The sequence below is a fragment of the Callionymus lyra genome, chromosome 1, assembly GCF_982586985.1.
Source record: "Callionymus lyra chromosome 1, fCalLyr1.hap1.1, whole genome shotgun sequence".
Lineage (NCBI taxonomy): Eukaryota > Metazoa > Chordata > Actinopteri > Syngnathiformes > Callionymidae > Callionymus > Callionymus lyra.
The window spans coordinates 44354158-44369101 of NC_141818.1; the positions used below are offsets into that span (position 1 = coordinate 44354158).

Genomic DNA, 14944 nt, shown 5'->3' on the forward strand with positions numbered 1-14944 from the left:
TGTGTGTTTGTTTGTTTGTTTGCAAGTGTCTGTGTGTGTTTGTTTGTTTGTTTGCAAGTGTCTGTGTGTGTGTTTGTTTGTTTGCAAGTGTCTGTGTGTGTTTGTTTGTTTGTTTGCAAGTGTCTGTGTGTGTGTTTGTTTGTTTGCAAGTGTCTGTGTGTGTTTGTTTGCAAGTGTCTGTGTGTGTTTGTTTGTTTGTTTGCAAGTGTCTGTGTGTGTGTTTGTTTGTTTGCAAGTGTCTGTGTGTGTTTGTTTGCAAGTGTCTGTGTGTGTTTGTTTGCAAGTGTCTGTGTGTGTTTGTTTGTTTGTTTGCAAGTGTCTGTGTGTGTGTTTGTTTGTTTGCAAGTGTCTGTGTGTGTTTGTTTGTTTGCAAGTGTCTGTGTGTGTTTGTTTGTTTGCAAGTGTCTGTGTGTGTTTGTTTGTTTGTTTGCAAGTGTCTGTGTGTTTGTTTGTTTGCAAGTGTCTGTGTGTGTTTGTTTGTTTGCAAGTGTCTGTGTGTGTTTGTTTGTTTGTTTGCAAGTGTCTGTGTGTGTGTTTGTTTGTTTGCAAGTGTCTGTGTGTGTTTGTTTGTTTGTTTGCAAGTGTCTGTGTGTGTGTTTGTTTGTTTGCAAGTGTCTGTGTGTGTTTGTTTGTTTGCAAGTGTCTGTGTGTGTTTGTTTGTTTGTTTGCAAGTGTCTGTGTGTTTGTTTGTTTGTTTGCAAGTGTCTGTGTGATTGTTTGCAAGTGTCTGTGTGTGTGTTTGTTTGCAAGTGTCTGTGTGTGTTTGTTTGCAAGTGTCTGTGTGTGTGTTTGTTTGCAAGTGTCTGTGTGTGTGTTTGTTTGCAAGTGTCTGTGTGTGTTTGTTTGCAAGTGTCTGTGTGTGTGTGTGTGTGTGTGTGTGTTTGTTTGCAAGTGTCTGTGTGTGTGTGTTTGTTTGCAAGTGTCTGTGTGTGTGTTTGTTTGCAAGTGTCTGTGTGTGGGTACAATTGTGTTTTTGTGTGTGTGCCTGTGTGTATGCCGGTTTTGTGTGTGTGTGTGTGTTTTAGAATGCAAGTGTCTATTTCTGTGTGTGTCATTGTATGTAAATGTGTGTGTGTTTGTATGCAAGTGTTTGTGTTTGTAGTGTTTGTATGCAAGTGTCTATGTGTGTTTATATGCAAGTGTGTGTGTTGGTATGAAAGTGTCTATTTCTGTGTGTGTCATTGTATGTGTATGTGTGTGTTTGTATGCAAGTGTGTGTGCTTGTAGTGTTTGTATTCAAGTGTCTATGTGTGTTTATATGCAAGTGTGTGTGTTGGTATGAAAGTGTCTATTTCTGTGTGTGTCATTGTATGTGTATGTGTGTGTTTGTATGCAAGTGTGTGTGTTTGTAGTGTTTGTATGCAAGTGTTTAGGTGTGTGTGTATGTGTGTGTGTTTATTTCAGCGACGGTGAGATCAATCATGAAAATAATGACTGAATCGGTAAAAACACGATCAATAATAATGTTTTTAATGAAGACGAAGGAAAATTGTCGTCGCTTAATAAACACGAAGACACAACAAAAGACTGTGTTGCGTTCAAAGACACAACTTTGGGGAATAAACGGTGTTAAGTAAGAATAGATGGTTTTAATATGTTTTGAACACGTCATCCTACCTCTGACACCACTGGGTTATGAGTTAAAACTGGACAAACCTGCTGGTAATGATGCGTTTATTGTCGAAAGGAATCGTGGGAAATATTTCGAGTCTTTCTTTGTAGAATCAACTCTTTCATAAGTTAAAGGACGAGGAAAGCGTCACACGAGGTGCCGGGCGAGGAGGACGAGGGCGAGCAGGAAGAACACGTCTGCTCTGACGCGGCCGCCATCTTGAAGAGACGAAAGTCAAACGATCACCAACATGTTCTCATGTCGACCATAACATTATGACCACCTGGTGAATGTTTGGAGAGGTCAAAATGTCGGCTCTAGGCCGTAGAATAACTCACCGTTGGGTTTGGAGGTCGACGAAGGCTTCTTGGTCGTGTCGGGTTTGTTGGCAGTGACCTTCACGGTGGCGGGTTTCTTGGTGCCTGTGACCTTCACGGTGGCGGGTTTCTTGGTGTTTCCCGTGTTCTTCACGGTGGTCGGCGGCTTGCTGGTCGTCGGCGACGCCTTCCCGCCAGTGAGTCTCAGACCCAGCCGGTCCAGGTCTACCTGGTACCGGTTCCTGATCCAGACCAGAACTCCCGGGTCGTCCTTGTGCCGCTCCAGGTCTGGAAGGTGTTTCCCAAGAAGACCACGGACCTCGTCGACCGTCACTTCCTACATCATGGAGATGTTGAAATATAGTTTTTCTTAACCATCCTGGACAGAACTTTATTCATTTTGTTCTCAAATGGTCAGTAAGTAAGTCAATTGTGAAACACAAACATCCTTTTTTTTTCTGTTTTAACTAATAAATAAAATAATCTTGTGACAAACATCAAAGTCAAAGTCAGTCCATTGTTTTTGTAGATGTAAAAAAGCCCTGAAATCTCTTTTTGACTCACTAGATGGCGCTGTTGGTTTTTTCCACATACTTTGTTAGTCTAATTCCAACAATTAAAATATATATTTTATAAATGTAATATTTTTAATTCGTAACCTTTAATAAAATCAATATAAAAATGCTGATATACTAGTTTCACCGTGATTGGCTGAACGTTTGATTGATGGGTCAGTACTGTCTTGATATTGATCATTTATTGAAAATACAGAAAAAAAAATGAATCTCCTCAATTATTTTTTAAATCTTAATTTTGGAAGCTTCAAGATATTTGATATTTGAAGATTGATTTTTATTTTACAGTAAACAAATCAAAATTGTATTGTAGGAATTATTAATTTAAATATTTACTATTGGAATTACAGTAAAATATCAAATATATCAAAATTTTCGATTTTTTATTTTTATTTCAAATGTTATTAAAAATATTGATTTGTTAAAAATATATATATATATATATATATATTATATTGTTATTATTTGATTTATTAAATGATTTTATGATTTATTTTATTTATTAAATGATTTATATATATAGTTATATACTACTATATATTACTATATATAACTATATATATATATACAGTATATATATATATATAACTATATATATACTGTGTATATATATATATATATATATATATATAGTTATATATATATAACTATATATATAAATCATTTAATGAATAAAATAATAACAATTTGAATATAGGCACTATTTATTAAATATTTAAAAAATAATAATTAAATGCTTTAAACAGAATTTATTAAAAACTGCCAAAGTGTCAAAATTCTGATGACACAGCCATAAAAAAAATGCGCATTTCTCAAATCAGCAGCGTTGCGCTGATGTTTTCCACTAGATGGCGTCTCTGCACCATTTTCCTTTGTTTTGAAAAAATGTGGCGCCACCTACTGACCTCTGAACAACATGACACTGCTTCATGAAGCGACATCAGAACAACAACACATAAGCAGCCATTATAGCAGAACTTGATTTTGTTGTCGATTCCTACCATCAGAACGTCGGGATCCAAACCGGAAAAAGTTTGGACGTCCATGTTGACGTCGGAGCCGGACATGCTTTTAATATAGTCCGTCGACGCGCCACCTGTGGAAAAAACATCAACCGTCAGGAAGAACGTCTTTCAGTTTGCAAAGAACATACAAGTTAGAACGGTTGGAAAAGTGACGAGAGAAAAGGCTTTCAGCCGAGCTGAGCTAAAGGCTCTGAAGAGGGCGACCCACCCAGGTACGATCTGGTGAGCAGATAGTCCGCCTGGGAGACGGTGGTGCGTGTTTCTGCAGAGAAAGCTCTCAGAGCGATGAGGAACAGAACCTTCTTCTTCTCCTGCGTACAGTCGACGATGTCCAGCGGCTCCGCATCCCTGACGAACACAAATGTCAAACCTCCGAGGTCACAGGTCACGACTCGGACGGAGAGAGAGAGACCTGAGAGCGTCTTCCTCGATGTTCTGCAGGACGTCGACGGGGAGCGAGCAGAGGTTGGTTCCTCGGATGACGTTGAGCTCCGGGCAGCGCAGCTTGTTGCCGTCCACGCTCAGGTACTTGGTGATGATGGCCAACGCCTTGAAGAGCGACATGGTGGTTTCGTTAGGACGCGTCAACACCACGCGGGCTTCAGCTCACCATGTCCGAGTCAAGGTCGCCGTCCGACGTGTACATCAGCGCCGCCAGCGTGTCGATCTCGGTGATGGTCCACCTGTTCACCTGCTCGGCCGTGGCCACGCGAGACGCTGGACCCAAGAGGACCACCTGCTTCTCCGGCACTGTCGATGGATACACCTTCCAAAACACACATAATCCTTCACATCCATCTTCTATACCTGCTTCACATCTTCTATTTCACCTTCACATCTTCTACACCTCCTTCACGTCTTCTACACCTCCTCCAAATCATCTGAACCTCCTTAACATCTTCTACACCTCCTTCACATCTTCTATACCTCCTTCACATCTTCTACACCTCTTTCACATCTTCTATACCTCCTTCACATCTTCTACACCTCCTCCACCTCTTCTACACCTCCTTCACATCTTCTATACCTCCTCCACATCTTCTACACCTCCTTCACATCTTCTACACCTCCTCCAAATCATCTGAACCTCCTTCACATCTTCTACACCTCCTCCACATCTTCTTCACCTCCTTCACATCTTCTATACCTCCTTCACATCTTCTACACCTCTTTCACATCTTCTATACCTCCTTCACATCTTCTACACCTCCTCCACCTCTTCTACACCTCCTTCACATCTTCTATACCTCCTCCACATCTTCTACACCTCCTTCACATCTTCTACACCTCCTCCAAATCATCTGAACCTCCTTCACATCTTCTACACCTCCTCCACATCTTCTACACCTCCTTCACATCTTCTACACCTCCTCCACATCTTCTACACCTCCTCCACATCTTCTACACCTCCTCACATCTTCTATACCTCCTTCACATATTCTACACCTCCTTCACATCTTCTACACCTCCTCCACATCTTCTACACCTCCTTCACATCTTCTACACCTCCTCCACATCTTCTACACCTCCTCCACATCTTCTACACCTCCTCACATCTTCTATACCTCCTTCACATATTCTACACCTCCTTCACATCTTCTATACCTCCTCCACATCTTCTACACCTCCTTCACATCTTCTACACCTCCTCCACATCTTCTACACCTCCTCCACATCTTCTACACCTCCTCACATCTTCTATACCTCCTTCACATATTCTACACCTCCTTCACATCTTCTACACCTCCTTCACATCTTCTATACCTCCTTCACATCTTCTACACCCCCTCCACATCTTCTACACCTCCTTCACATCTTCTATACCTCTTTCACATCTTCTATACCTCCTTCACATCTTCTACACCTCCTTCACATCTTCTACACCTCCTCCACATCTTCTACACCTCCTTCACATCTTCTATACCTCTTTCACATCTTCTATACCTCCTTCACATCTTCTACACCTCCTTCACATCTTCTATACCTCATCTTCTACACCTCCTCCACATCTTCTACACCTCCTCCACATCTTCTATACCTCCTTCACATCTTCTATACCTCCTTCACATCGTCTACACCTCCTTCACATCTTCTATACCTCATTCACATCTTCTACACCTCCTCCACCTCTTCTGCACCTCCTCACATCTTCTATACCTCCTCCACCTCTTCTACACCTCCTTCACATCTTCTATACCTCCTTCACATCTTCTACACCTCCTTCACATCTTCTATACCTCCTCCACCTCTTCTACACCTCCTTCACATCTTCTATACCTCCTCCACATCTTCTATACTTCCTTCACATCTTCTATACCTCCTTCACATCTTCTATACCTCCTCCACCTCTTCTACACCTCCTTCACATCTTCTATACCTCCTCCACATCTTCTATACCTCCTTCACATCTTCTATACCTCCTTCACATCTTCTATACCTCCTCCACATCTTCTACACCTCCTTCACATCTTCTACACCTCCTCCACCTCTTCTACACCTCCTTCACATCTTCTATACCTCCTCCACATCTTCTATTCCTCCTCCACATCTTCTACACCTCCTTCACATCTTCTACACCTTCTTAACATCTTGAAAGACTTGACGTGTACCTCTCAATGTTACATGAACATGTCACTAACCTGGTAGACCTTGCCAAGAACCACCTTCAGATAATCCTCCTCCACCATCTTCTCTATGATTTCAGCCAGAGTAGCGTTCACCATGGCAGCAGTGATGCAGGCGTCAAACTGCTCCACGTCTGGATACTGGGTCGGGAACTCCTCGGAAATGATGTCCACATAGGTTATCTCTCCGAGTACACAATCGCTTCCTGTTTCCGAGGACATGATTTCAAGGTCAGCCTTATATCTCACCTTCTGAGTTCACCGGACGACAAAGTGACTCACCCACGGCTCGCCTGGATCTCTTCCTGTTTGAACTTTTAATGTCCCTCTTCAGTGTCCTCTTCTTCTCTATCTTCACGCCTTTATCTCTCAGAACTTTTAAAAAGTATTTCAAGAACTTCCTTTTGGGTCTCTTGAGGGCAGAAGACAACAGTGAGTCACCACTGAACGGGACAGTTCACAGGGTTGCCATATACCTCTGGGATGAGTCCATAGAAGTGAGGACTCAGGTACATTGGTAACATCCCGAGGCTCTTCAACGTCTTAAACATCATGTTTTGAGGGTCACTTTAAGACAAGAAATACATTCATTGATTTAAAAGTACAAATCAGCTGATTCTACGGAGTGTTATTAGTCTAGAGGTTTTACCCATATGATGTTTTCCCGCTGACCAGCAACGACTCCACAGCCGCCGCCTGATCCTCCGTAAGGTCCTCGCAGTTTTTCAGCATTTCCAGAATGTAAGGATCCGAGCTCTGAATGAAGGAGCCATCCATGTAGCAGCACATGTTTCCCAAAACTTCCACATCGTCCTTCGATGCTTCTGTGCTGGTTATGCTCTGAAAACGAGAAGAACAGAGATGACGCCAGAACCTGTTTATGAATAGGACACTAAATGAGGTTTCAAAGGTGGATCCATTCATCTACACAACTGAGACAGCAGTGGAAGGTAGTGATGGTCTGATGAAGCTTCATGAAGTAGTGTCATGTTGTGTAGAGGTCAGTAGGTGGCGCCATACTTTTGAAAATTATGTTTTATTTTGACTGTTAGTAAAGATGTTGTCAACACGATCTGGAGCTTGTAACCAATGCATTTGTGTCTTCTCGTTTAGACTATTGTTACCGTTTATTTTGGTGTCTAAACAAGAAGGATCTGTCTCGCCTGCAGTTCATACAAAACTCTGCTCTAGTAGAAGAACTCACATTTTTCCGAATTTTTTCTTAAAACTCTTCACTGGCTGACTGTTTCTTTCAGGATCAATTTAAAAATTCTGGTTCTTTCTTTCAGATCTATTCATGGTCAGACCTTCCATCAGTGATCTGATCCAGACTTACACCCCAGCTCGGGCTCTGAGGTCTGTGGATCAGAATCTACTGATGGTTCCTGAACACGGTTCAGGACCAGAGGAGAGAAATCCTTCCAGACTGTTGCTCCTAAGCTTTGGAACCATCTCTGTGTTTGATGATCTACTGACTCCTTCAAGAAACATCCTAAGACCTTTTTATTAGTATTTTATTTTATTAAAACAAAGGAAAATAGTGAAAAGGGACGCCATCTAGTGGACTCTGAAGATAATTACGATAATGATGAAGCTTCATCAGATCAGCACTAATGAAAAGGCAAAGTCATCAGATACAAACTATGAAGCGAAATCAGAGTCAAAAGGTTCAACTTGTGGATAAAATATTTGACGTGTAAAAGAAAAGCTTTTAAAGAACAAAAAGTATCTTTAATAAAACAAAACGTTTTTTTTATTCAAAGCTTTTTGGTTCTTCTAAAAAATGAAATAAAATAAAATAAAGAACTCACCAGACATTTCTTGGCGTTGCTCACTAGCGTATCTCGCATGTAGCTTAGCGTGGATGAAAAAACAGAAAAGTCTGCTCCGGAAATGGCCTTGAAATACTCCCGACACGTGGCCTGAGGTACCAGAGAGTAACTGCGAGGAGACACACATGCTTGAAAAAAACCCCTGAGTAAGATGGCGGTCCAGTCTATGGAAACTCACTCGTAGTAGAGGAGCATATCTTCAGGGAAGCTCTCGTAGCTGGTGACGTCGGGTTCTCCTTTTATGTAGTTGTACATGCAGGTTAACTGAGACCAAGAAAACATGTTATGATCATTGTAACGTTCATAGTCAGGTGTAAGAAACATTTTTCATTTCTAAATCCATTCTCAAGAGAGACAAATTTCACCCTCGAAGTTCGGCCAGGGGGCCTTATGCAGTCCATTGATGTATCTCATGTGGTCAGGGAAAAATTGCTTCTGAAACATTATTAAGAGCTGCTGGTCTGTAACGCTCCTCTTGGATTCAAGCCCTGACAATTTTTTCTGAAACAATTTAAATAAATCTATATCTTGTTTTTTGTATAAGCTAAAAGGCTAACGTGCTTCACCGACATGAAAAAATGTATCGCCTGAGCTTCTCTGCAGCCAGAATTCTGAGCCGCTCTAGTAGAAGAACTCACATTTCTCTGATCCTTTAAACTCTTCACTGGCTTCCAGTTTCTTTCAAGATCCATTTTAAAATTCTGGTTCTTACTTTCAGATCTATTCATGGTCAGACCTTCCATCAGTGATCTGATCCAGCCTTACACCCCAGCTCGGGCTCTGAGGTCTGTGGATCAGAATCTACTGATGGTTCCTGAACACGCTTCAGGACCAGAGGAGAGAAATCCTTCCAGACTGTTGCTCCTAAGCTTTGGAACCATCTCTGTGTTTGATGATCTACTGACTCCTTCAAGAAACATCTCAAGACATATTTGTGCTTTATCCGGATTTTCTGGGACTCCTGTGTTTGTCTCTCTGTGATCTTTTAATGTATATATTTTAACTGTGTATTGTTTTTGATTGTTAAAGCGCTTTGTGACCCTGGTCTAGAATGGCGCTTTATTTTTATGGAGGTATTTGGATGTTTTTTCGTGTCTTTTTGGATGCAGAAAATTGAGCTTTGTCCATGACTGTCATATGAACATTTCTGTTTGTAACTGATAAAAGTAATAGATTACTCTTACTTCTACCCCATTACTAGACATGAGGGTCAGTAGAAAATCAGTAAAACTAGAATTTTGGCTGAACTATCACAATAAGTGTTTTCTAGCAAAAAAATAAAAATGGAAAAAATGTTGTTTGATTAAAGTTCTGGAACATTTTGATTAGTATAACAGTATAAAATTAAATAGCTTATTTATATTTCATTCTCTATATTTTGTTTTTATAAGGAATTTCCCCCAAATTAAGTTTTCTTTCTAAATGTTTTTGTTATGCGACAGCGTTTATTGAAAATCCGACACATTTGTGTCTCAGTTTGATTCTCCAACACTTTTGCTCGCATCAACAAATAAACACCATCGACTCGTCAAACCACGAACAACCTCTTGCGTCCTGCTTACCTGCGACTCCACCAGTTTGACTTTTTCGTTCTCTCGTCGACAAGCTTTGATGAGCTTTTTGGTGTATGTCTTTTCGAAGGTGCTGACGCTGGTGCACGTGAAGCCTTGGAGCACCGAGGACGACAAACTGAAGGAGCGAGAGAACAACAACAGTGATGCATTCAAGTCGAACCCTGATACCAAAGAAACTACGCGCTCACCTGTGTTCACTTCCCAGGACTCCTGTCGAAGTTTCCGAACCGATTTGTGCGAAGAACAACTCGGCCTGAAATTAAACATTTTCTTTTTTTTTACAGAAAGTACTCTTTCGAACTTTTACAGAGACATCAGAAATAAAACCCACCTGAGCCTTCTTCCAGATCTTGTTGTTCAGCATTTCATTCACTTCCTTGCTGTCCAGTAAGTCGCGCAGAATAGGTCGAGGGATCTCTGATGCCAATTCATCAGGAACGTTTGTAAGAACCTGCTCGCTGTTTCTATTCAACCCAATGATCTGGGGAAAAGAAAACGTGGAGTAAATAATAACTAAATCTGGGCGAACGAGAGGTTACGAGAGTCCATTATGACGTAATAATGGCTTCACTCCTCCTCCAGCCAGCTGTAATCACGGCCCGCTTTGTTTATACAACGAGTCCCTTGGAGGTGGAGACTTTTGGGATTGATGACGCGCGGTGAAAAACCTCAATGCTTGACCAATCACAGCAGAGTGGGTGAGGTTATGATAAACACGATTTCATCTCCAGAAAACCAAGTGTTTTCAGTGGGCGGGGCTTAAGATCATTTTTTAATGTCAATATTTCAATGAAAAAAGTTTTGTACAAAAAGACACTGATGATACAATAGAGGTCCAGGATCATAGACTCTGCAGTTATATTCTGTATTCATTTTATTTTTGTATTTTTTTTAATAATTTGTGATAATAGGTTAAATGAAAGAAACACTATAAGATAGTGAGAACTTACAACTAGTCGTCTATGGGTGTTTTAACTTTCTAAATCAAATTCAAATGAAACATTTTTAAGTCTCATTGTTGGTTTGAAAGAAAAATCCCTCAACGCTGGACGCATGACGCACGTGAAATATTTACCTGACCAATGGCTATGAAGCGGACGACCTCTGGAGCGGCGATCAGATTAGTGATGAAAGTGGGACTCTCAGACGCCGTCAGCAGGTCGGAGCCACCGATCCCGTACATCATTGAACCGGTGATTCCTTTGACCAGCGTTCCAATGGAGGTCAAAGAGGCTCCATCCATCTAGCCCGGAAGAGTGAGGAGGCGCTTATGAGTTATTCCTGGCAGTTACCCAGGCAAGCCTCAGCTGTGGGACTCACCCGGAAAAGGCCTGACTTCATCAGAGACTTCATGATGGCTCTGGCCTGGCCGATGTTCCAATTTGAGACGGTGCCGAGTAGGAGTCGAGACTTGAAGATTTCACTAACGCTAATAGCTCTCAGTGTTCCGGTTGGAAGTCCTCTGCATTCCTTACCAAGTGTGGCCATTATGTCAGCAGTGATTTTGTTGCCGTAGTTTCCTGCTAGAGCCGCCATGATCTGTAGCAAAGAAGACGTCTCCTATTCTTATGCCGTAGGAAGCATCTTATGGCACAAACACAAACCCTTCGTCATGCCTTTACCTGAGAGTTAACGTCCCCACAATGAGCCCTCAGAATCCCCAGCATCTTCTCACTTTCTACCATATTTAGTTTCAAGAAAGCATATCCCGGAGCGTAACATGTGGCGGCGGTTGGAATTCTGAACAAAGACAAAAGAGGGTCTTGAACTTGAGTGTACTTCCCACTGAGGTGAGGGTCCCAGACTAAGAAGTACAAAATAACTAGATATAACTACAAATAAAAAAAAAATAATCAGTGGTTTACTCACTTCCTCACAGAGAACTCGGATTCCTGGGCGTAGATGAGGTACGTGTAGAACTCCAAAACTTCTGCTGATACTTCCGAGCGGTCGATGAGAGCAATGTTTTCAGAATTTGGTGCAAATACTGCAAGCTCCTACTCACAAGAAAAATACAGCGTGTCTCTCTTTCCAAAAAGTATTTTAATTGTATTTTTTTTCGTATAAGAAACGTACCGTTTCAGATCCAAACGAAAGGAGATCGCTCACGGTGACGTATGGGATAAAGACACCGATATAGTCGAGGAACCAGGTGGTAGAATTGAGGTCCGAGTGGCTCGGATCGTAACATTTTGGTGCTGGATATAGAAAGATTCCATAATTGTTGATACTCAAAGTATTTCCAATACATTGCAAGAAGATAAGTACAAAACTTTTTTTTACATCCCTCTGCTCATTTCGGGTCACGTATGCAGCTATCATTTAATATCTTTTTCCTCGAGCGGTACAGCGTTCTCTTGTTAAAAATGGGCACAAAGTCTCATCTGAGCCTAAACCCCAAAAAATAGGGACATTTGATTGTTCCCTTTTTTTAATTATCAACATTTATTGGAAGCTGCAAACTCAACTTGGCATTTGAGGTGTCATCCCTCTCAACAACCCTCTCAGCAACATTGACCTGAACATCTCCCATAATGCTTTGCTGCCCAGCCAACCAATTACGACTGTTGACCACTTTTGACATTGCATTATAGACCTAGAACTTACATACATTATTGGAGCGACCGATCAGCTGTCACTTAATAGAGTAGTGTGCGGAAAGGCATCATGGGAGTTCACCGTTTTTTCTTGGCAGCATAAGAAAGGTAGGTAGGACCTCCCTCTAGGTTCTGTGGCAGCATTTAAGTTGATCTGCTGTCCAAAATGTTTTCCTGTTTCTCGCATTGCAAACAGAAATCAAGGAACTTTGCCATTTCTGGCCACACCTTGTTACAATATACTATTAGAACCGGGTCCATAAAAAACTTGTGAAACAGCAAGACTGCGAAAGCAGCAGCGCAGTATGGCGAGGGACCACTTTACAACTAAAGCCAATATGTAACCACGAGTCTTACCTGACGAGCTAAGATAGTTGGTGATACTTTCAGAAACATTTTCAGGATGAAAGTCTGCCTCGGTGAAGTCGAACGATCCCAAACATGCAACACTGGGACGTAGAGGTTTACATTTGAGAACCAGAGACATGTTAAAACCAACAACCGTCGTCCTGATCTGGAGAATACGTACAACATCTGGAAGCCAAAGCAGGAGGCCGAGTCTGTACTGTCAGGCCCGACCATATCTGCACTGAGGTGTTTCAGGAAGCGCCCCATGGCTCTTTTCCACACATCAGCCTCATACATAGTGTCAGCACCGAGCGCCCTCGGCCAAACACAAGATGCCGTAGGTGAGTCCAGCTCCTCTGGGAGGGGCTCCTGTTGGGGTTAGAAAGTGTCATCATTGGTTCCCTTTTTCTTGCATGTCTGTATTCAGTTACACACCTGCTCCAGGAACTCAGGGGTTTGCTTGTAGGCCGTGTAAAGATCGCAGAGTTTTTCATGGCTGTCGACCACTCCAGGACGTCTGAGGAAATCTCCCAGGTCTGTTAGCGGCATGGAGTTCACGATCTAAAAGATTTGATCGTTGAGATAAATGTTTTAAACACATGAAAGCTCAATAAAGAACTGAGCTACCCCTGACATTAAAAGAGATAGTTTCAGCGCTCTTCTACTAAACAGTTCCAGCCTAAAGTCGACTTGTGTGTCCGTCATAACAAGGTTCTGCGAAATTAAAGGGAATTGTGTGTTTACCAGACAAAAAAAGGTCTAGACCACGTTCAAGGACTACAGAACAGTGCGTCTGGAAACGCAACAAAATGTGGGTCAAGTCAAGTCGAGCAGTGCTACTATTGAAAAATGGACATAGGTGTCCGGTATCAACCCTGGTGAGATGGTGAACCCTTATCCAGGTGCTTTACCCTTATGTTGTCTCTGGCTCAAGGTGACCCAGTGGCCTTGACAAAGAAATGTGTTTGTCCTATCCTTTGTGTTGCTTCTAGGTCAAGCCGAACCACTGCATATGTATTTCTGTAAGCCAGGGATGTCGATCATCTTGACCCAGAGACAACACAAGGGTTACGGGAGCTTGCATAATCCATGAGTGACTATAATTGTAAATACTGGGTTTATTTTGAGTGCATCGCTGTAGATCGGGACGTAGATCATATCCTTCACGTGTGAGACTATGGGACCAACTTTGTAGTAGTCAAAATAAAGAGTTGGGCGACTAGCTATAGCTACAAAACCGAAATAATCGTAGCTACAAGAAGATGCTTAAAAGGTATGTGTTCTCTCTCAAATAAATGTCCCTTTTCCACCGGCTCATCCTGATCCTACTTAACTCAACTCCACCCGGTTTGTGTTGCTTTACCAATAGAATGTTGCTTTGAAGCAGATACTACGTTCAGGACCTGCTCAGCTCTGGTTCCAAGCAAGCCGGTACTAAAAAGCTGACGTCAACCATATGCGCACCACTGATTTGTCCACTGATTTGTCAGAGGGGACGTCACTGAAGAGACATCTCCGCAATCCTTAAAAAAAGACACAAAAACACTACAAGAGGGAGTGTGATGTGGTGGTCTGAAAGTTCGGTGGTCCAGATCTTTTGTTATTGCCTTAAAGTTTCGTGGTCCAGATCTTTTGCCATTGCCTTAAAGTTTCGTGGTCCAGATCTTTTTTGTCATTGCCTTAAAGTTTCGTGGTCCAGATCTTTTGCCATTGCCTTAAAGTTTCGTGGTCCAGATCTTTTGCTATTGCCTTAAAGTTTCGTGGTCCAGATCTTTTGCCATTGCCTTAAAGTTTCGTGGTCCAGATCTTTTGCCATTGCCTTAAAGTTTCGTGGTCCAGATCTTTTGCTATTGCCTTACATTTTCGTGGTCCAGATCATTTGCTATTGCCTTAAAGTTTAGTGGTCCAGATCTTTTGCCATTGCCTTAAAGTTTTGTGGTCCAGATCTTTTGCCATTGCCTTAAAGTTTTGTGGTCAAGATCTTTTGCCATTGGCTCAAAGTTTCGTGCCGCTATTTCCCTGCCCACCGCGAGTAGGTACTATGGCCGGTGAAGAAAGAGAGTCGTGATGAGTCAAGTCAAGTCACGCTGAGTCAAGTAGGGCTGGAACTGTGCAGTGGAAAAGTGCTATTTAAGAAGGGGGCGGCTCAGGAATCCTGGCAGGATGACCCTCTAGTTAAGGGCTGCCTTGGACGGACCAAAACTGTAAAACTCTCTTGAAGGTGAACCAACCGGATTCATCTTGGCAGGTGGGATGAAGGACAAAGCCATGGACAAGCTTGGGAACCCAAAACTCATGTAATAGGCATTTAGGAACTTGTAGAAACTTTCTCCTTCCTTCATGCAACGAAGAGCGTTTTCTCCTGAAAAGAGAAAAAATGACATAAAACTCCTGAGGCTAATTTTCTCTCGACAAACTTAAAAAAATCAATTCAAGATTG

General features: G+C 42.0%; 1 protein-coding gene across 1 annotated transcript in view; it reads right to left on the reverse strand.

Annotated features, from left to right (window-relative positions):
- Window positions 1–1449: 1449 nt before the first annotated feature.
- Window positions 1450–14944, reverse strand: part of mslnb (mesothelin b) — a 34345-nt gene continuing 20850 nt past the window's right edge. The window contains exons 42-65 of the mRNA XM_087809561.1: window positions 14736–14866; window positions 12940–13065; window positions 12686–12873; window positions 12514–12605; window positions 11636–11757; window positions 11429–11556; window positions 11182–11299; window positions 10880–11098; window positions 10635–10802; window positions 9891–10040; window positions 9748–9812; window positions 9548–9674; window positions 8164–8249; window positions 7965–8094; window positions 6803–6993; window positions 6630–6720; window positions 6436–6565; window positions 6169–6359; window positions 4140–4295; window positions 3942–4078; window positions 3738–3877; window positions 3506–3600; window positions 1951–2266; window positions 1450–1830 (exon numbers count right to left, since the gene is read on the reverse strand). Coding sequence (XP_087665687.1) covers window positions 1760–1830; window positions 1951–2266; window positions 3506–3600; window positions 3738–3877; window positions 3942–4078; window positions 4140–4295; window positions 6169–6359; window positions 6436–6565; window positions 6630–6720; window positions 6803–6993; window positions 7965–8094; window positions 8164–8249; window positions 9548–9674; window positions 9748–9812; window positions 9891–10040; window positions 10635–10802; window positions 10880–11098; window positions 11182–11299; window positions 11429–11556; window positions 11636–11757; window positions 12514–12605; window positions 12686–12873; window positions 12940–13065; window positions 14736–14866 — 3368 coding nt within the window. The 3' untranslated portion in view covers window positions 1450–1759. The remainder of the gene's footprint in view (window positions 1831–1950; window positions 2267–3505; window positions 3601–3737; window positions 3878–3941; window positions 4079–4139; window positions 4296–6168; window positions 6360–6435; window positions 6566–6629; window positions 6721–6802; window positions 6994–7964; window positions 8095–8163; window positions 8250–9547; window positions 9675–9747; window positions 9813–9890; window positions 10041–10634; window positions 10803–10879; window positions 11099–11181; window positions 11300–11428; window positions 11557–11635; window positions 11758–12513; window positions 12606–12685; window positions 12874–12939; window positions 13066–14735; window positions 14867–14944) is intronic.